Source organism: Eriocheir sinensis, chromosome 66, assembly GCF_024679095.1.
Source record: "Eriocheir sinensis breed Jianghai 21 chromosome 66, ASM2467909v1, whole genome shotgun sequence".
Classification (NCBI taxonomy): domain Eukaryota; kingdom Metazoa; phylum Arthropoda; class Malacostraca; order Decapoda; family Varunidae; genus Eriocheir; species Eriocheir sinensis.
In genome coordinates this window covers 6,417,809-6,440,106 of record NC_066574.1, presented here as the reverse complement: position 1 = coordinate 6,440,106, position 22,298 = coordinate 6,417,809, and the positions used below count along the sequence as shown (strand labels likewise).

General features: G+C 47.1%; 1 protein-coding gene across 3 annotated transcripts in view; it reads left to right on the top strand.

Moving 5' to 3' along the window:
• LOC126987770 (uncharacterized) overlaps window positions 1-12,514 on the top strand; it is a 79,361-nt gene extending 66,847 nt beyond the window's left edge. For 2 of the 3 annotated variants that reach the window (XM_050845076.1, XM_050845077.1), the window contains exons 7-9: window positions 2,972-3,854; window positions 7,089-7,118; window positions 8,310-12,514. In XM_050845076.1, the coding sequence (XP_050701033.1) occupies window positions 2,972-3,854; window positions 7,089-7,118; window positions 8,310-9,902 (2,506 nt within the window). In that variant the 3' untranslated portion in view covers window positions 9,903-12,514. The remainder of the gene's footprint in view (window positions 1-2,971; window positions 3,855-7,088; window positions 7,119-8,309) is intronic. The other variant, XM_050845078.1, reaches the window with a different exon arrangement.
• Window positions 12,515-22,298: the final 9,784 nt, after the last annotated feature.

Here is a 22,298-nt window from a genome sequence, read left to right as displayed (position 1 = left end):
GTACTGATGAGTTTGGTATTTTTGTTAACCTATTGACGATGTTACTACCACTGTTGTTGTTGTTGTTGTTGCTGATGCTACTGTTGCCCCCTTCCTCTCTCACTGTTGTTTGTAGAAGTATCAAATTAGTTTCACCATAAGTACAGAGAATGTTTGCATTTTTTTTGTTTTTATTTGATTAGATGTTGTTGAAGAAATAGACTGTAGCAGCATCCTCTCCCCCACTCATCTTCTCTCCTTTCTTTTTTCCTGCATCATTTTTTTGTGTTGATTTGACCTTTGTTTTTCTTTATTTTGGAATGAGCTAAACCAGTCTTTCAGTAGCCGTAGCCCCGCCTGGAGTGTTCCTGCCCACCTCCACCTCCTGCTTCCTCCTCCACTAACACCAGCAGTAAGTAGAAGGGAAAGGAGTGAAGAAAAGGAAGGAAATGAGTGGAGATGGAGAGTAGGAGGGAAAAGTGAAAAAACGGAGGGAAATGAATAGGGTAGGAGGGAAAGGAGTAAGAAAGAAAGAGTGAGGAATAGGAGGGAATGATTGAAGGAGAGAGTAGGAGGGAAAAGTTGGAGGGAAAAAATGAAGAAACGGAGGGAAATGAATAGAGTAGGAGGGAAAGGAGGGAAAAGTTGGAGGGAAAAATGAAGAAACGGAGGGAAATGAATAGAGAAGGAGGGAAAGGAGGGAAAAGGAGAGAGAGGAGTAGAAGGGTAAAGAATGAAGAATAGGAGGGAAAGAATGAAGAAGAAGTGAGGATGAGACCGTCAGAATCGAGAAAGCAGAGTCCAGAAGGATTTTATATATACACATTACCGAAATTATCTTAGGGAAATATGAAAGAATAAGAACAACACAAGGAAGAGAAAGGGAAAAGCTTAATTATTGGTGTGGTTGAAGGTTATTATCGATCTGCTTCTTGTATCTACGTGCATAGTGATTGGTGGTTTGTGGAGTTTCAGAATCAAGACAGAGGCATACACTTCTCTCTTCTTATGGATGAGTTAATGCGCTCTCTCTCTCTCTCTCTCTCTCTCTCTCTCTCTCTCTCTCTCTCTCTCTCTCTCTCTCTCTCTCTCTCTCAGGTTCGAGGGTTCGTCTCGTTCCTGCGCACCAAAGTTTTGATAAGTTCCGAGATATTACGTGGCATAGTTTTCACCCTTTCTTGAGAGAGAGAGAGCGCGAGAGAGAGAGAGAGAGAGAGAGAGAGGGAGAGGGAGAGGGAGGGAGGGAAAGCGTGCGCGCGTCCTGGAAATTCTAAACTCGAGTTGTTTGAAGGAACCATTTTCCAAGCTCCCCCATGTTTTCGGGCTACTGACGCCCACAGAAACGGTGAAACATAATAAAACTATTGGAAAAGGGAGCCTGTTACACGCTCTGTGGGAACATTAAAATCTGAAATGTTACACACACACACGCGAAAAAAAAAAAGATCAAATTCAAAAGCCGTAGCGTGGTGGTCACCGCCGCCCCTGCCAGGTAGGCCATGCAGGGTAGCGCCGCCCCCGCACCTCCCCGACACCGGGGCCGCGGGAAAGCGGGATCAACTTCCTCTAAAAGGGGAACCTGACCGGGCGTGGCATTAATTGCTTTTTTCCCCTCACCCATATTTTAAGAAAGTTCCGAACAAGTGGCGGAAAATTAACCGATATCCCGGAATGCTAAAATGACTAACTCGTAGTCGAGCTTTGTTCAATGCCCGTGTCGACTGAGTGGGCGGAACATTCCAACACCCCGCCGCGGCCAAACACTCGTGATGAGTCTGGCGGAAAGTTACCGCGCTGATTAAACTTTGAGCAGCGGCTAAGTGAGGCGGCGGGAGGCAGGCGATAGACTGTCTGTGTGTCCAGCCGCCGCGGCAACACTCCTGCCCGCCTGTTATTGGAGACGCCTGACGCTGGGGCTCATAAGTGCCTGGGTGGCCTGGACGGTGAGCAGTGCGGTGTTCAATTTGATTTAAACATATCGGGAATGTTTACTATCACAAAGCCACACCTCACCGCGCAGCGAAATGTTTTGCACTCAAGAATACTAAAGGGATAAGACCAAAGGCGGTAGTGGTGGGCAGGAACGGTTCCAAAGTTTACAGGCACTACCATCACATGTATATTCCTAACACTTAAGTGAAGGAATCAATAAAGAAAGTGGGCGTTATAAAAAATACCATATAAATTTATTGAAAAGCCAAAATTGTTTGCGCAAGAACAGTGGCGCTCAATTCGGTTTTGGCCACGGACCGCCAGACTCATTAAAAAAAGATCGTGGTCCATCTCCTCTCTTAGGGATTATAACAGGACTGGACAAAACATTTTGGACTGAGACACCTCCGCCGTGGCCAGCCTTGAGGGAGGTTCCCGAGGGGGAGCGGGGCGTCGGAGATGGACTAGATAGATAAGAATACTGATATACTTAAAAAATTAGTGTTGTTTGCGTCGATGTCTATGACGACGTGTAGTCCAAGACAGGTCGGAATAGCAGATTGTATTTACATTTTTTCATTATGTTCAGTTGTCTACTCAAGAGAATATACAATTAAGAGTCACACGAGATATTTGCAGCAGTTACTCTATACAGGCATACCCTGGCACTCCATTTAACAGTAATTTTTGTCATTGTTACTGTGAGACATTGAAGGCAAGGAGCGAGTGGGCTGCAGCTTAATTTGACGAAACAGTAACTAAAATACTTGAAGTGTGGCGATCTGGGTCCACGAATAAAGCAAGTACAGGGAATATTTTTTTTTACTTTCGTTCACATGTTCGTGAATGACAAAAAAAAATAGTTGCATACTTTTCTTTATCACCCTCTCGTTGTATGCCCTCCATGCTAATGCTTGTCCTAAAAAGCTATTTAATCATGATCAGACCTGTACTTGCAATGTCTATATATATGCGAGTGAGGAGGCTGCCTGTTGCTTAACAACCTCAGCCCAGCACCGCCTCTGCTGTGACGTGACCTTAACCGTTGTGTTTGTTTCAGCGAGGCGCCGTGGCTGAACCGCTCGCTGGACGTGCTGGGGGGCGGGGACCCCTGGGGCCGCAGACAGGCGGGCGCTGCCGTGCCCTCCACGAACCTGCCGTACAAGGCCTACAACTACTCTAGCGACGAGGACGACATGGACGACGACAACTCGGACTCCTTCCCCGCCTCAGCCTCGGCCTCAGGGATGCCGCCGCCGCCGCCGCCCCGCTCGGCCTCCTACGGGGTGGAGCTGCGGTCCGGCTCCCAGGGCGGCGCGACATCACAGGACCGTCAGAAGCAGCGCCGCTCCCAGGCTGACCCTCGGGGCTCGCAGGGGAACCTCGTGGGCTCCAGGGACTCCATAGTGATGTGGCGCGGGTCAAACAGCGAGGTGTGGCTGGGTTCGCGGAACTCGCTGGGCCAGAATGGTCGCGCCTCGCCCGTCATGGATGACCTGGACAACCTGTTGATGAACCAGAGCGTCCAGCACTCCAGCGCCGCCGTCGACACTGCCAGTGACGCGGGTAGTGAAGGCAGCAGCACCTGCCGCGCCACCGACCACCTGCAGCCCACACCTGGCCCGGACCAGTGCCCCCACCACCATCACCACCACCACCACAACAACAACAACCACAACCACCACCAGCAGCAGCCCCGCAAGAAGTCTCATGACCTGAACCGCTTCACTACCGCTGTGAGACACCTGCAGCGACACGTGGTGGAGATCGACCGTGCGGTCTTTGCCGTAACGGGCGACGTGGCCGGCACACGGAGAGAGGTGGAGACGCTGCGGGAGGCTGTGACTGCACTACAATCCGACGCCGACACCATCACCACCACGCTCTCCAACCTGACGCAGGAAGCCATCACGGCCCAGCAGAAAATCTCCTTCGCCATGCAGGTAAAGTGGACCCGCCTGCCCCCCGGGTGTGGCCTGACCCTCGCCGCCACTAACAGCAGGACGGCAGCACTAACACCTCAGGCGCCTCACCTGCCTAGTCTCCTTCTTTCCTACTAACACTACTAACTACTTGACATTCCACTCTGGGACTCGAAAACGCCTCCAAGAGGGCTCCTCGAACCCCTCCGTATCCGAGTCCTCGTCGTACCAAGACCTCTGACGTCCACGCACGCGGCGGCGAGCGAGCAGCAACAGTTCGCAGCAGCGACAAAGAATACAAAGCCAAGCATATCAGCGCCGGCAGTGAAGTGGTTTAATAACATTGCTGTCTTGTCTCTCTATATATTCGTCTTTAGCACTCCTCCTCCAGTGTGTTTGTCTTCCTTCCAGTAGTGACTGACGGCTCGCTCCAGTACTCCACTTCCAAGTCTCTCTTCCCCGCTCGTCTTCTGCCACACCCTCTGGCGGACGTCCTCAAGCTTGCCACCGAATAACTAACTTCCTTTTATCTTAAATTCTTCAAAATGGAAGACAAATGAAAATTTTCGAACTCATCTTCCACTATGAGTCCGACATGACCAGTCCCTTGATAAGACTTTCCCTCGATGTTGTAATAACAAGTACCTTAAGAACTCGCATAATACTGATGCAAACAGGCATTTTTCACACACTAATCAGTCCGCCAGGGTTTGAGGAGCCTCCCAGCAGCTCCTCCGTCGCCGGCTCCCTCTTGAAGCCACAAAACGCCACGTTACGATAATGAGGTTCGATGAATGAAGCTCTACAGGACTCGGCCCTCATCTCATCCCCGAGCCCAGTTGTCTTACGGTACACAGCCGGCGGAGACCCAGCGCCTGGAGCTGAACATGAGCCTTTAACGTATATGGTCGTCCTGTGAGTCAGCTGTTTGTCTTGTCCCAGCGAGGCAGAGGACAGAGGCGAGAGGGCACCCGCCAGGGCTCCGTCCCTTGGAGGGGTCGCGTCTCGCCTCTGCTCTCGGAGGGCATGGGAGTCCCGTGTGGCCGGGCCCGTGAGGGGACGCGGCCCTTCCCCTAGTATTGTGTCTGTTATCCACTGCAGGAACCCAACAGTATGTGACCGTTTTGTAACGCTATCTGACCCAGTTTCGTGTTAATGTTGGTAGTGAAGGTCAAACGTTGTTATAATAAAGCTGTACTTTGTATAACTTTAACAAACGTTGTTGACGTTGTTCTTCAAATTTCTTGTGTCTATGTTAAACTTGGTCTATCTTTGTCTGATTAAAAATTTTCGTTTTCCTCGTAAACATTAAAGGATGCAAAGTTACTGAGGTTCACTCTTGTATAGCCTAGCCATGTCCCAGCAGCGGCGGCGGCGGCAGGGAGGGGCCGGCCAGCCTGCGCCGTGCCCGCCGCCCACACCCTCGGAGGCTCCAGGACCAGTGACATTGATCGCCGTCAGAAGCACGCCCGTTAATAAGATTCACAGATTTTAGTTCTCACGAAGATTTCGTTCGCTGTTCTGCAAATCGTCCTCTCGTGAGAGTGAGCGATGCAAATCCATCCCAAACCTTGCAAGTGGACAAGGAAACACACTGGGCTCGCCTTTTCCTTCCGCACGGAATGGGTTGCCCACTTCACGATTTCATTTCCCATTCATTTCCACTTCTGGCGCGGCTCGGGAGGGAATAACGTCCTCGTTGATTATGAACTTCAAAATTATTGCATTCAACGTCAACGGTCCATGGAAAAGCCAACAGTAATGGAGGTCGAGGCCGCTTGGAGGTGAAGTAGGCGCTGGGAACGTTGGGGCGCGGCGGGCGGAAACGTTGAGTGCTGGGAAGGACGAGACGCGGCTGACGGCGCCTCACGTGACGGGGTGATTGATTGCCTGTGTGTGTGTGTGTGTGTGTGTGTGTGTGTGTGTGTGTGTGTGCTAAGAAACGGCATCGCGCTTAAACAGACGAAATAACACACACACACACACACACACACACACACACACACACACACACACACACGCCAAACTTCAGCAGCTGCGAACATTTCTACCATTCCACGCCATTCCTTCAAATACTTCCAATCCTTTATCTCACTCCATTCTTCAACCACCACCACCACTGCCCTCCTTCCCTCGCCTCTCCAGTTCTCCTCCACATGCGACTCCTCTTTCCTCCATCACCCTGTTTTCCCTCCTCCTCCTCCTTCTCTCAGACACAAGGGCGGGGCTCGGGGGAGTGGGGGAAGGAGGGGGGGGAGCAGGCTGTGGTTTGTTGTCGAGAGGGCGCCTTCACATCACCCCTTTAACGACGCCTGAATACACTAACTTGAGGCGAATCCGGCTGCCAATTGCTTGCTCAGAGTTGTCCGGGTGTGTTTCTCTTTGTCTGTTTGTCTGTCTGTGTGTCTATCTGGATCTCTCTCTCTCTCTCTCTCTCTCTCTCTCTCTCTCTCTCTCTCTCTCTCTCTCTCTCTCTCTCTCTCTCTCTCTCTCTCTCAACTACAAAATTAAAAGAAAATGGTTCAGACTTGATTCCTTTCTTCTTTTTCTTTATTCTATTTTTCCTTTTTTTTCCGTTCTATTTATATCTCTTTTCTTTTTCTTCTTTTCTTTTACTTTTTATTCTTTATTCTGCTTGTTTTGTGCCGCTTTTACTTTCGCTCCAGTTTTTCTTCAACAATCATCTTCTGACATTTTATTCAATTTTCTTCGTTATCATCATGTTTTCTCATTGCTCTTTTCCTTTACAACGCTTCTTTATATATAAGTATACTAAGATACTTTTCCTGTGTACGCTCCTTTGTTGCTTCACTAACGCTTAATCTTACTGAAAACCTAAAAAACAAACAAAGATAAAAAAATCACAACCACCTCTACCATTGTCACCACCCGTCATCACCTTCATCACCAGGGCCACCATCACTACCACAACTTCTACTACCATCTCTTTCACCATCATTTTCACTACCAATAACACAATCAACACTATCAACAACACTATCTTCATTACAAATAACAATATCACTATCATCACTACCAGATAAAAATAAAATGGCCAATCCGTTCTAAAATCACACACAAAAATATATATATAAAAAAATCATTGTATTCCGTTGCCTCAATATTTCTTTTCTTTTTTCTCTGCTGCATATTTTCTTTTGCTGTTTTCATTCACTTCCACGTCTGTCCTTTAAGAAGAGGAGCCTGGTGCCGGCCCTCCCTCGCTTACTTCATTTTATTCTTTCCCCCTTCTAGACGGACGCGCCCAATTTACTGCCGGAGCAAGTAAGGACGCACTGCCACTCCCGCTCAGGGCCGAGACGTGTGTGTGTGTGTGTGTGGCGCCGAGATGGAATGACAAGCCTAACTTTAACATGATGCGCGATGCTAACCCGGCTTCTTACTGATATTATTACTCTACGATTTTTATTAGTATCATCATTAACATTTATTTTATTTATCATTTATTATCATTACTATTATTACTTGTTTTTATTACTTTTTACGATTTCTATTATTATTATCGTTATCTTTTATCTTATTGCGATTTTTAGTATTATTTTGGTGATTTTGATGTTTTTTTGAAAGATGTTGCGCTCGCTTCCTCTAGTTTTCTCTCTTGTTCATTACATACACGCATCACACATATTTTTTTTACTATTCTATTAATTATATTTCGTTGACACACTAGTACATTGATTTCAGTCATCTAACTGCTACTTCATTTACTGCTCTTTTTCCTTTTTTTTGTTATCTATTTTTTTCTCCTCCGTTCCTTCTCGTCCCTTCGTTTACCTGGGGCTCCTGTGTTAATTTACTTTTATTTCTCTTTCTACACACATTATTCGACCCTTTGGTTTTAAATTTATCGTTCCCATTTTGTCACTACCTGCACGTTATTTCTCTTTCTACATACATTATTCGACCCTTTGGTTTTAAATTCATCGTTCTCATTTTGTCACTACCTGCACGTTATTTCTCTTTCTACACACATTATCCGACCCTTTGGTTTTAAATTCATCGTTCTCATTTTGTCACTACCTGCAAACGACACACTCTATTCTTTTGCGCACGATGATGCACTGCTACAATAACAACAAAGCTTATGGAACTGCGCAGTCCTGGTGGTAATAACAAGCGTGTTACTAAAGAAAAGCCTAACACAACGACTAACGACTAACAGAGATATCAGTCGTTCCTTCTCTCTCTCTCTCTCTTTTTTTTTTTTTGCGGCATGCACTGACCTGGGATTGGTGAACTTTACGTATAATCATATAACATAACTTGACTCTTTCTTGAACAGCATTGTCAGATGTCACTTCATGCATCCAGGTAAGTAGATCAGTCTGGCTCCCAAAGTCTTGTGAAAAAAATTTACCTCAGTCTCTTTTTGCGTGTTTTTTTTATCAATCCATTTAAGCTTCCGACACTCGAGGGCTTCGTTGTGCCAGTCTAACTTCATTCTCCCGCCCGCAGGAAGCCGAGAAGGTGACGCTGTCGGTGAAGGAGGCGCTGCGGGAGGCCGAGAAGGCGAGGCAGGAGCAGCTCAGATCGAGGAGGGAGTACGAGGAGCTGGTGGCGGAGATGCGGGTGGCTCTGCAGCTCTTTAGAGAGAGGGGTCCTGCCTCTGTGCCCGCCCCTGCCCCCGAAACAGCCCCCGAACCAGAGCCCGTTCCTGCTGCGGTTACCAAATCCCCGTCCGGCTCCCAAGTCAACAAAGGTTACCAGTCCCTCTTTTCCAAGTCCTCCAGCATCATCTCCGGGCTGACCAACCGACACTCACTCTCTAAGTCCGTGTCCTTTGCCGACCAGAAGAACAAGGAGAGACGGAAGAGCGAGGGGACAGAGGCCAAATCGAGCAGCTTAGACAGGAACAAGAAGTATGACAAGAAGGACAAAAAAGATGTAAAATCTCAGACGTCAGTTGAGAGTAAAGACAAAGACAGCAAAAAGGACAAGCACTCCCACACACCGGAGAAAAAGGACTCGAAGCAGCAGCAGAAGCAAAAGTCTCACCCAGAGGCAGGTCACGGCGACGCCCGACGCTCGGAGGACAGGGAGACAGAGAGGAAGGGGCACGGCAGCGTGGACAGGCGGGAGCGGCGGGCCAGGCAGGAGGGCCGGGACAAGCGGGGACACATCATTTCGCCACTCGCTCTGGACGACATTCCACTGGCCGACGACGTCAGTCAGGAGCACGAGGCCAAGGGTGATGTCCACGCCGCGCCGCCCTCCGGTGCCGGCGCCGCCGAGACGGAGCATCAGAAAACGTCCTACAAGCAAACCCTCAGCATTTCTTTGGGTCAGCCCTCCACATCGACCTCTGGGTCCCATCCAGGGGCCTCCAGTCGACCCCAGGTGTTGACTCTGGGTCGCGAGCGCCACAGCGGAGAGATGTCCAACTCACATGCCTCTCCAGATTCCCCCTTGGCAACTTCCTTCTCGCGACCCGGGTCCTTCCTGCCCACCCTGGAGGAGTCGCCGCCTGTGTCCCAGACCACGTCCCTTACATCGCTGCACCAGCCCGGCTCAACCCCTGGACCGCAGGCTCGGCAGGGGGCCATGAGCACCGTGTCCAAGGAGCTGGCGGCGGCCAACCCCTCCCAGCCCCGGCGCGGCACGTTTGCAATCAGTCGCCAACACTCCTCGCCTAACATTCCCCTCCAGCGGCAGAACTCGGGCACAGCATTCCCCATCCAGCGGCAGCAGTCCCTGGGAACGGTGCCAGAGGGCCGCCTGCCGCGCCAGGAATCCCTCACCTCGGTGCCAGAGGATCGTCCCGTCGGGGACCGTACCCTTCCCCTCTCCCCATCCCCATCTTTGACCTACTTTCCCCTCTCCCCCACGGCCTCCTCCTCCACCCTGAGCGACACTGCTCGGCGCGCTGCGAGGGAGTCCATGGAGCTGGTGACGGGGCCGGTACTGGCAGGATCGGCCATGCAGGAGGCCAATGCCGTCGGCGCCCTCCCAGCCCTGCCTGCGGGGGACCAGCACGTGCAGCCCGCCGCCACCTCCACCCTCAAGAGGACACGCGACTCTCACCGTGACAACGTCGGCATCCTGGTGTGATCCTCGCGGTCTCAACCACTTTGGGGCGCTTCGGATCTCCACAGACGTCAACTTGTCACGTTTAGTCAGTATTAAACGATGTTTTCAAGTGGAGTCTGAAGGGGTCGAGCCAGAGACCCTGCTGATTGTTGCCTTATAATAGCTTAAAATTACGTTACAGCAAGTGTCCTTTCGGTGGGCTGAGAAATGGGGCTGAGCACAGTCGTGGGGGCGTGGGAATTGCAATTGCATGCAAGTATTCAGTATTGAAAATTAGGCTGGTGCTCCATAGTGCTTCCGTTCAAGGGAGCGTAAAGATTAACAGACTGTGTTTCGAATGATTGTAACTGATCGGTGCGGACATTTTCTAGTCTTTTTACTCTACAAAGTTCCTAGACAATGTTAACAGATTCCTTTTGGTGCTGGCACGCGGCAGCCGAGTTCTCGAGGCAAACATTTTAGGTCAGAGATGTGCTTCCTGACCCGCCTCATGTGAAGCCTCGAGGCGCCGGTGCTGCCGCGTTAGTCAAACTCTTTATAAGATAACCGCGTGAGCGTGGTGGTTGTGGACAAGTTTAAGACAGATTTGTACATGCGTTTGGAGCCGCGGCTGATCGTCCTCCACTGATCCTAACACCCTTTGTTCTTGGTGACTAAATTGACTGTTTTGTTCTAGTGTTGCATTACGAAATGTTTCTTTTTGGCCTTGAATTAATAAAAAATAAATCTTTATTCGTGCGGAGCTTAGAGGGAGGAAAGATAAAGACGGGAGGGGAGGAAGAGGGAGGGAGGGAAGTGAGGAAAGAAGGGAAGAGCGGACAGAAGAGTCAGCGAAGGGGAAGAAAATTTAAGGAGCAAGTGGAGCTGACTCATCACTTGGCCCATTATGTGCCTTCCAGCAGCCCTCGCTCCCTCGTCTAGGCGTGTCCCTCCACGTCGCCAGAACGAAGAAAACGAAACGAACCCGACACCACGAGCTGCTGTGGAGAGGGGAGAGGATGCTGTGGGGATCGAGTGTTGTTTGTAGGTGGTGTGGGTAAGAATAAGATGATGTGGAACGGGAGGAGATGCTGTTGGAGGAGATGAGGTGATAGGGAGTAGATGCTGTGGTGGTGTTATTTGTAGTAGGTGATGCGGGAGAAGATAAGGAGCTGTGGTGAGTGAGGGATAGTGTGAGGTGAGACAAGGGATGGAGAAGCTGTGTGTATCAAAGTCTATATATACCAAGTCAAGTCACTTTGCTTCAAAACTGCGACCGGTACGCGCAGGAGGCGGTTTTGGGGCGGAGCAGCGGGATGACGTCACTTGGAGCCTTTCCTCGTTTTCTCTAAATCCCTGTTTCTACATTCTCTAGTTTAGTTCCAAGCAGTGTCACGCATAAACCATGACTCGGCCGTGTCTCCTCCCACAAACCTGCGTATGACTTGACTTGCTGTATATAGACTTAGGTGTGTATGGCGTAGGGCGGAAGGAAGGTGCTGTTTGGGAAAGGTTACAGATGAGATGTGACCGGAGAACCTTTATTGTGTACGCTCTAGGCAGGAGAAGACGCTGTGAGAGGAGATGGTGGTGTGTCCAGGGGGAGGAAAGGGAAGGTACCAGGATTGCAACACGCGAACCTCTCATCCACTACTGTCACGTAACGACGGGCAGAGGAAACAAAGAAACTGGAGAAAGGTTAACCTGGTAGCTGCGGGGATCATGTTTCTTAAAGGCCTCTCTAAGCGAGAAAAATGAGAAAAAATCCAATCACGCAAACCATTTCATAATATATAAACGCATTTGGGATCAGTTTATGCATCATCTACTTTTTGGGGGTTTATATCATGGCAAAACTGTGGCCCGTCGCTGGTACACGGTAAAGCCACAAATTTGGCCCGTCGCTGCTACCGGGTTAATGAATCTCGACCTCGCCTGGAACGAATCTGCAGCCTTACGATTGTGCCTTGGCCGTGCTGACCCGTCTCGTGCTATCCCCTATTACAACAACCCAATCCCAGCAGCTGATTGGAAGATGGGGTCACGCACACGCACACACACACGCACACCATCCTTCCTGACCATGCTATCTTTTTTTTTTTTTTTTTTTTTACACCAGAGGAGACAGCACAAGGACACACAAAAAAAGGAAGCAATAAAAAAAGGACCGCTACTCGCTGCTCCTGTAAAGAATCCGAAGAGGTGGCCGAAAGAGCAGTCAATTACGCTATTTCGCGACCTACTTATCCTATCCTGCTGGTTTTCCCGTGTGGAGGGGGTGGGGAGAGTGTGGGTACCGGCCCCTTCCACCCCTTCAGAGGAGCCTACAGCGGAACACAATAGCTTCCCCCTTCTCTCTCTCTCTCTCTCTCTCTCTCTCTCTCTCTCTCTCTCTCTCTCTCTCTCTCTCTCGCATCTGAAGGTCTGCCGCGGCGCTCTGATGTAGGAGCTCCGGTGAAGGGTCAAAGGTCACGCGAGGGAGGGCACAAACAGCATGGTCATCCCCCCTCTCTCTCTCTCTCTCTCTCTCTCTCTCTCTCTCTCTCTCTCTCTCTCTCTCTCTCTCTCTCTCTCTCTCTCTCTCTCTCTCTCTCTCTCTCTCTCTCTCTCTCTCTCTCTCTCTCTCTCTCTCGTTCAATAAAGTGCAGCATTACCATATAGTCTTTCATTCCCCCTTTAATTTGTGTCTAAGAAAAAAAAAAGGGAAGAAGAAGAAAAAGAAGAAATAAAAAAAAAGCTTGATTCTGTTCCTGCAAATAGTGGATAACGCGAGCTTCTGAAAGAGAGGATCAGATTCGTTTATAGAGGATTGGCAAGGATTTTTTTTTCATCCTCTGCCTTCTTCCTTCCAGACTCGACCACAACGACAATAACACACTCCGCCTCGGCTCATCACAACAAGACGCAATTGCACTAACAAAGAGACAAAGGTACAGACTTACAGGTAAAAAGAGGAAGGTAAGTATAAAACAAAAGGAGGAGAAAGAATGCCTTAAAGCTACCTAAAATTTATAAACGAAAAAAGAAGGATGGCAGACTGAAATATGTTCAAGGCAAGAGGTATCAATTTAAACCCAGACTTCTTAAAAACAAAGGCAAGTAAGTATGGTAAGTGAGTATATACGAATCATGAGTCCATTAAAATCCATGAACTTCTCAGCATAAAGGAAGGAAGATACTCTGTCACCTGTAATATAAAAGAGGAAAACTCGTACACCAAGAAGCTAAAAACGGGGACGCGACCATCTCGAGTTTCAAACAAGTCAGGCTGCCAACACGCATTAATTATTCCTCCTCCTCAAAGCTACCTCGTCAAACCCTCCCGTCTCCGCGTCCTCCTCCTCCTCCTTTGTATCCGTCTCCGCCTCCACCCCCGCCTTTGCCCCCTCCTCCTCCTCTTCCTCTGCCTCCGTATCCGCCCCCGCCTCCTCCTCCTCTTCCTCCTCCTCCTCTTCCTCCAACTTGCAATAGCCACGCCTCTCTCGCAACACACTGCCATTTCTCAGGCGGTCCATCCTCCTGACAACACAAATTGCATGCAGACATTTCACCCTCGTGGCACCAATCTGTGTTCCATTGTACATGGGTTTTACTTTGCCTCCGTGGTGTAATGGTTAGTGCGCCTAGGTAGGAATCCGTTGGCCTGGGTTCGATTGCGGTTCTGAGCTATTCGCCTTTCCTTCGAACTGGTCGATTAATGGATAGTACATGTAAGACGGGAGCGTTGTTATGAGGAACACAAACTCCTTCATTTGTGTATAACGAGAATGGGATAACAAGACGAAACAAGTAATGGATAACAACGCAAAGGATAACGAGAGTTCTGAGGCGGGAGAAACAAACAAACAAACAAACAAGCGGGCAATAAATAAAATAAATAAATAAAAACGTAAAAAGGCGAAACAATAAATAACTGGAAACAAAAATATAAAAAAAGAGAACAAAGGAAAAAAACCCGGAATGTAAACGCGAACTGACACTATTAAAACACCGATAAAACAAACAAACAAACACAAAAAACATGTCCATACCTGTTTCAGACAAGCGCACAAACAAACAAACAAACAAACAAACAGGCAGACAGACAAAACTACCCCCTATAAAAGCAACTTCCACGCTATCACCTGAACCCAAAATGAAAAATAAATAAATAAATAAATAAAATAAATATGAACTGGGAACGCGCGCTGGCGGCAACATAAACTCAATGGGAGGCAATTAAGCGAGCGAATCATAATTACAATTTGTATATTTAAATGGTAACGCAGAGGTGATGGTGGCGGTGGTGGTGGTGGTGGTGGTGGTGGTGGGGACAGTGAAAGTAATAGAGGTGTTTTGTAGAGGTAGTGGTTATGATTGCCAGGAACAGTGGTAGTGGTGATTGGGGTGGTGATGGTAGATGTTGGTGGTAGATGTTGGTGGTGATGGTGGTGGTGATAGTGGTGGTGATGGTCGTAATAATGATAACGGTGGTGGTTGGTGGAAGATAGTGGTGGTGGTGGTGGTGGTGGTGGTGGTGGTGGTGATGGTGGTGGTGGTGATGACGCTAACATACGAGGAAAAAGGAATAAAAAAAAAACGAAAAAAAAAAAAAAGTGTTCCACATCCTCAATTTTTGGCAACAAGGTTTCAACAAATAGGTTCTAAAGATTAATGGCGCGCGAATACCTCTCTCTCTCTCTCTCTCTCTCTCTCTCTCTCTCTCTCTCTCTCTCTCTCTCTCTCTCTCTCTCTCTCTCTCTCTCTCTCTCTCTCTCTCTCTCTCTCTCTCTCTCTCTCTCTCTCTCTCTCTCTCTCTCTCTCTCTCTCTCTCTCTCTCTCTCTCTCTCTCTCTCTCTCTCTCTCTCTCTCTCTCTCTCTCTCTCTCTCTCTCTCTCTCTCTCTCTCTCTCTCTCTCTCTCTCTCTCTCTCTCTCTCTCTCTCTCTCTCTCTCTCTCTCTCTCTCTCTCTCTCTCTCTCTCTCTCTCTCTCTCTCTCTCTCTCTCTCTCTCTCTCTCTCTCTCTCTCTCTCTCTCTCTCTCTCTCTCTCTCTCTCTCTCTCTCTCTCTCTCTCTCTCTCTCTCTCTCTCTCTCTCTCTTCATAGTCATTGTTCACGTCTCATTTTTCCTCTTCCTTTAGATTTATTGTATGATTTATTCTTCCATTTTTCTTTCCTGAGTTGATTTATTAGTTCATTTCCACTCCCCTCTTAGTTTTCCTTCTTTTTGTTTGTTGATGTATTGCACATATAATATTCTCAAGGTTCGATCTGTAGCCTTATTTTTATTTTTCATTTCCTTTACTCTTTCACATTTTGCTCCTTTTCCCTTTTCTTCTCAAACGTTTTCTGTTCCTTATTTATATGTAAACTTTCTTTCGGATTCTGGTATGTTTTCTGTCTTCAATTCGCTTGTAATGTATTTATAATATATGCTTATACTATAATAATTATCCGCTTTTTTTAATTTTTAGAATGACTTGTTCCTAATTCCTTCAATTAAAAAAAAATGCTGCGGATCACATTTTTCATCCTTAGCAAACGCCATATTTAACGTGTGTCAGTGTAGAGGGGAAGTTATTCGTCAGTATTTATCGATGTCATTTAATAATCCTCTCTCTCTCTCTCTCTCTCTCTCTCTCTCTCTCTCTCTCTCTCTCTCTCTCTCTCTCTCTCTCTCTCTCTCTCTCTCTCTCTCTCTCTCTCTCTTATTTGGCACAACATATAACTATTTTTTAATAATTTTATTACTTTGTGTCTGTTTTGATTGATGACATTTTTTTTCTTGACCTTTGACCTCATTTTCCTTAAACCTTACTCCTCTTTCAAGTTTTCTTTCATATATATTTTTTAATCACTATGAATCCGCATGTTTACCGTAATTCTCTCTCTCTCTCTCTCTCTCTCTCTCTCTCTCTCTCTCTCTCTCTCTCTCTCTCTCTCTCTCTCTCACCTGGCTGTCAATTTAGGTCTCGCTACCCACCCGGGGCCGGCATGGCAGCGTAATTATATATAAACACACACACACACACACACACACACACACACACACCTTCGCATGACTATAAGCGACAGGACGCATTCCGAGCCGCCCCATTGGTCAGTCGGGGCACCACGTCATCAAGTGGCCGTGACGTGAACGCCCGCCATTGGTCAGCGCCGGGCACCAGGGAGGGCGGGCGGTGGTTGGTCACGGCGGCGTTATGTGGCTTATAGCGGGTTTCGACGCCTGGCTGCCAAGTGCTGGGCGGGGAGTCAAAGATGGACTGCGCGGCGTGTCCTTCACCCGCCTGACCGTCCGCGGAGGGGGAAGCAGCAATAGGGTGGCGGTGGTGGTGGTGGCGGCGGCGGTAATAGGAACACGGAGACTATGGGCCAGTTCGACAGTCCACCCCAGCCATTGTTGTAAGCGCCCAAACCAATCCATATCCACCACAATGATCCGTTATTTCTATTCAAAACCAGATACTAATAAAGAAATTTCCTGTGTGGTTATCGAAAATTCCCTCCTCCTTTTTATATCAACGCCAAACACAAGAACTACAAGGAATTTCGTCGTATTTTGTGTTTGGTTAGGGAGCTTACGAACTTCCTCTATTGGACTGTAAGACTGGCCCAATGAGCCGGTTTTACAGTCCAACACAGTGTCTTCGTAACAGCCCGAACCAAACTATAGAATCCCATACAATCCAAAACGGTGAGGTCTTCGATGCCACACTAAATACACAAGACTTTTCCTGTATAGTTTCATCAAATTTGTGAACTTAAATACAAACACCAGACACTATACAAGGAAATTTCGAAGGCTCTGGTATTGGTTTGGGAGCTTACTAACCCATCATGGGGAACTGTGAAACTGGCCCTATGAGCGTAATAATGATAATAATTAGGATTGCAACAACAACAATGATAATAATAACAACAATATATTTTTGTCATTCACAGTTATTTATATTTTCAGAAGTGTTGTTACCATTCTGATTCATATTCTTATCATTATTAGAGTTGATACTATTTTTCATAATGTTAATATAAACAAATACAACCAATGCAACAACTACTGCTACTACATCTATTTGGCACTACTACTATTGCTATTACTACTACTACTACTACTACTACTACTACTATTAATACTACTACTGCTACTATTACTACTACTACAATAGAATAATAATAATAAATAAATAAATGATAATAATAATAATAATAATAATAATAATAATAATAATAATAATAATAATAACAAAAACAAGAGCAATACTAATAATGGACACAACATGAAAAACATCACATAACACAAATCACACCAAGGAAAGACAAATACGACTTAGTGGACTAAAATAAAAATAAAAATAACAACGAAAAACAAACAAAACAAAAAAAACTGTACATATACGATGATAAATAAACATAAAAATACCCTCGACACTCTCCGCTGCTTCTCCCAAAACTTCTATCCGTCTTAATCGTCTGCCTCAGCACCCCGACCCCTCCCCCAGGCGCAGAAAGGAGGGGGGGTCACGATCTATAGCGGCGGCCTTGTATTCTCCGCGACGCCTTGTTCTGCTTGTTAATGAAAGGCGTCAGTTAAGCGTCGGCTAATAATACATGTGATGGCCTACAGGAAGGGTCCGTGGGTGGTGGTGGCGGCCGGGGTGCGGAGACGAGCATTATGTGTTAGTGATGATGATGTTTGTCCCAGTATAAGAATAATATTGGTGATTACAACAAGAATTGACAGGGGACGGGAAAAAAAGTTGGAAAGTTTCGTTTAGTCGGCGCAACATCTGTGGTCATATGCCAACAGGGGATAGGGATGTCATGATCACCTTGCTCATCACAATCCCCACCCCCATCACTACCCCATCACTCCCATCAACCCAAAACAACAACAAAAATTAACAGGGGATGGGGCTGTCATGACCACCTTCCTCATCCCAATCCCCACCCCATCACTACCCCATCACTCCCATCAACCCAAAACAACAACAAAAACTAACACTAACCCAACCTAACTCATCACCTTCCTCATCCCAATCCCCACCCCATCAGTACCCCATCACTCCCATCAACCCAAAACAACAACAAAAACAAACAACAACCCAACCTAACCCATCACCTTCCCCATCACAGTCCCCATCACACACACACCCTCAACCCCAAACCTTAACAAATCTAACAATAACCTCACGAAAAAAGTAACAAATATTCACATGATAAAATAAAAGATGCCTAGAAAAATATATCACGACGAATTTTATTTTTTGGTATTCGTCTGCGTTGGTGTCTATCACGGCGACGGGTCAGCATTTCAGATTCTCTTCATATAAATATATTTCAAGCTATTTATATCAACGCTTATTTAGTTCCGCATTTTTTAGAGGGGAGGGGGAAGTAAGGGGGGGGGGTGTGAGCATCCTTTTTAAGACTATTATTCACCGGCGTTAATATTTTGGTTGTAATATTTGTTGCTATTAACCTGATTGGGTAGTTTTCATTTTGCTTTCCTATGTGTGTGTCTGCTTGCCTCTCTCTCTCTCTCTCTCTCTCTCTCTCTCTCTCTCTCTCTCTCTCTCTCTCTCTCTCTCTCTCTCTCTCTCTCTCTCTCTCTCTCTCTCTCCAATACATCCGAGAATATCTTCACCCCACTGTAATGAGTCACGGCTTCTCCTCCTCTTCCTCTTCCTCCTCTTCCCTCCCTCAGTACCGTTGTAAATAGAGCAGCAAGCCATATGGGGAAGGGGGGGAGGAGGAGGGGGAAGGGAGGAAGGGGGAAGGGAGGAGGGAAGGAAGGAGAGAGAGAGAGAGAGAGAGAGAGAGAGAGAGAGAGAGAGAGAGAGAGAGAAGGGGGGCCTGGGGGGGTCGTTATGAATGCCAAGTATCACGACCTCGTAACGTCAGGTGTTTTACGTTACCCCCCCCTCCCCCCTCCCCCCTTTCTCCCCCCTCCTCGCCCCCTCCCTCTCCCATTCCCCCCCACCCCTTTGCTCCCCTTCCTCCCCTTCCCCTCACTCTTACCCTCCTTCCCTCTACCCCTCTCCATCCCTTCTTCTTTTTTTCTTTTTTCTTCTTCTTTTTCTTCTTCTTCTTTTTCTTCTTCTTCCTTTCCCCTTACATTTTTTTCCACTTCCCCCTCCTCCCCTCTTCTTTTCCCCCTCCCATTTCCATTCCTTCCCTTCCCATCATTTACTCTTCCATTCACCTCCTCCATTTCGACTACCATCTTTACTCTTTACTCTTCACTTTCCCTCCCTTTTCCTCTCCTTCTACATCCCCTTCTCCCTTCCATCCACTTGTTCTTCCCCTCACATTCCCTCTTGATTTTCCTCTCCCTTTCCCCCCATACACACCCATCCCCTGTTTCCTTCCTCTACGTCTACCCCCAAAACCCCTTTCTCATCCTACCTTCTTCCCCATCCCCGTCTCTTCTCGTCCCTTCCTATTTTCTCCCTCTACAGTCTACTCCATCACACCTCTTCCTTCTTCTTTTTCCTCTCCTACATTGCTTATTTTCACCTTCTTCATCATTCGCCATCTCTTTCTCAGTCCCTTTCCTCCCTTCTCCTTCTATTTCATCTCATCCCTTTTCTTATTCCTCTCCTACATTGCTTCTCTTCTCTTCCGTACCTTTCCTTCTTTCTCCTTCAACTCCACTCCTTCTCCTTCCTATTCCTCTCCTACATTGCTTCTCTTCTCTTCCGTACCTTTCCTTCTTTCTCCTTCAACTCCACTCCTTCTCCTTCCTATTCCTCTTCTACAGTGCTTCTTATTTTCTTCCCCATTCACCGTCTCTTTCCGTACCTTTCCTTCTTTCTCCTTCAACTCCGTCGCTCCTTCTCCTCCTTCTTCCTCTCCCACATTCTCTCTCTCTCTCTGTCTCTCTGTCTGTCTGTCTGTCTGTCTGTCTGTCTGTCTGTCTGTCTGTCTGTCTGTCTGTCTGTCTGTCTGTCTGTCTGTCTGTCTGTCTGTCTGTCTGTCTGTCTGTCTGTCTGTCTGTCTGTCTGTCTGTCTGTCTGTCTGTCTGTCTGTCTGTCTGTCTGTCTGTCTGTCTGTCTCTCTCTCTCTCTCTCTCTCTCTCTCTCTCTCTCTCTCTCTCTCTCTCTCTCTCTCTCTCTCTCTCTCTCTCTCTAATAGTTCATCAATCAGTCAATACTTATATGTATGCATGAATCTATCTATCAGTCTATCTATCTATCTTTCCATCTATCAATTTGTATTTGTCAACCGATCGCCCGTCAATTTATCCATCATAATAACTATCTATCGTTTTAATTCTATCTATCAACCTATCCATCTATTTATCTATCAAGGTGCAGAAGGAAAGCGCAAAAAATATATATTACACCGACAAAGGTTTAGCAAATAATAATAGGAAGGAAAGAATGCGGATCTTGTTGTTGTTGTTGTTGTTGTTGTTGTTGTTGTTGTTGTTGTTTATGTACAAGTGTAGGTGGTGGAGGTCGAAGTGATGGACAGCGTCGGAAATGACTGTGAATGCCTGTGTGTGTGTGTGTGTGTGTGTGTCAAAATATATTGTTGTATTTGTTTTACTTTTCTCTGTGTGTGTGTGTGTGTGTGTGTGTGTGTGTGTGTGTGTGTGTGTGTGTGTGTGATCCTCGGTAAGTTATTCGTCTATAAATATATATAGCTTGAAAGATACACACGTGACACTATATGTGTGTGACACACACTTTAACACACACACACACACACACACACACACACACACACACACACACACACACACACACACACACACACACACACACACACACACACACACACACACACACACAAGAACAAAACAAAAAATTTCCACAGCAACTTTATATAAAATAGAAGTAAAAACACACCTGGTACTAGAAAAAAAAGTCGTCAGCCAGGTGAGATTTAAGAGAAAACGAGCAGGTAGATTCATACAAACCAGGCAGGTGAGAGAGAGACAGACCACACAGACCCCATGGTCCAGACTTGGTGGTCTGTCCTTAAACCTAAGTGATTTTACATTAATCAGAAGACTCCAAAACGTTGCATTTCTACTCTAGTTGATATTAAGTTGAAGGAGAGAGAGAGAGAGAGAGAGAGAGAGAGAGAGAGAGAGAGAGAGAGAGAGAGAGAGAGAGAGAGAGAGAGAATGCTATGGGGCCTGCACAGTTACGGATGGTTAGGAATATGTTATTTTGGAGGAAGAAAAGGAGGAGGAGGAGGAGGAGGAGGAGGAGGAGGAGGAGGAGGAGGAGAAAGACGAGGAGGAATATAAGAACAATAACTTTTAATGCCAATCTTAAATTAGTCATGTGTTAAATTTTATTCTCATGCTCTCTCTCTCTCTCTCTCTCTCTCTCTCTCTCTCTCTCTCACGCAACAAAAACGATAAAAAAACGTATATTACATCCGAACGTTCCATTTTCATCGCTGGAGTATTATAACAAATTTAACGTTTTTTTTTATCATTACTTTTTACGTTTTTTTTCGATTGAGGTAAAAAAAAAAAAAATTCACGTGTGGGTCACCTGTACATGTTTTCATCGCTGGAATATCATGACAAATTTGGCGTTCTTTTTTATTGCATTATTTTTTTACGTTCTTTCGGTGGAGGGAACGAAAAAAAATCTACCTCACCTGCGGGTCACCTACACGTTCTACAGACAGGTGAGTTAGCGGCGGCGACATTATCTCAGGTGGTTGCATTGTTTCGCGTCATTCACACGGAGTTTTATCGTTCATTCTTTTCATTATTCATTTATTTCATGCAACGCTTATTTTATTTTTATTTTTTGTCGCTGTCACGCATTGCTCGAGTGTTTAACGAGGTTCGTTGGTTGGCGATTGGACCATTACACGAGGAGGAGGATTAGGAGGAGGAGGAAGAGGAGGACGAGGAGGAGGAGGACAAGGAGTTAAATGGCCAGTAGAGATTCTATGAGTTGACAACCTGCTATAAAGTGTCGAGAGAGAGAGAGAGAGAGAGAGAGAGAGAGAGAGAGAGAGAGAGAGAGAGAGAGAGAGAGAGAGAGAGAGAGAGAGAGAGAGAGAGAGAGAGAGAGAGGTATTAATAACAGCGGCTCTCTTGTACCTGGCATGAGTGAGGGGATCATTGCCTCGGTGCGCATGCGGAGGTGTCGGAGGACTGGCTGAGGTTGGGGTGGGTTGGGGGGAGAGCGAAGGAAGGGGAGGGAGAGGGGAAAGGATGGAAGGGAAGGAGGGTGAGGAGGATGGAAAGGGAAGGAAGGGAAGGTTGAGGGTAGGTGTGGGAAGGGGAGGGGTGTAAAGGGAAGAAAAGGAAGAAGGGAGTGGAGGGAGGGGAGGGTATGGAAGGGAAGGAAGATGGTGGTGGAGAGTGGAAGGGAAGGAAGGGAAGGAGGGTGGAGGTGAAGGGGAGGTGTGAGGGGAAGGAAGGGAAGGAAAAGAATGTGCATGGAGAGTGGAGAGGAAGGAAGTAGTAGGGGTGGGGAGG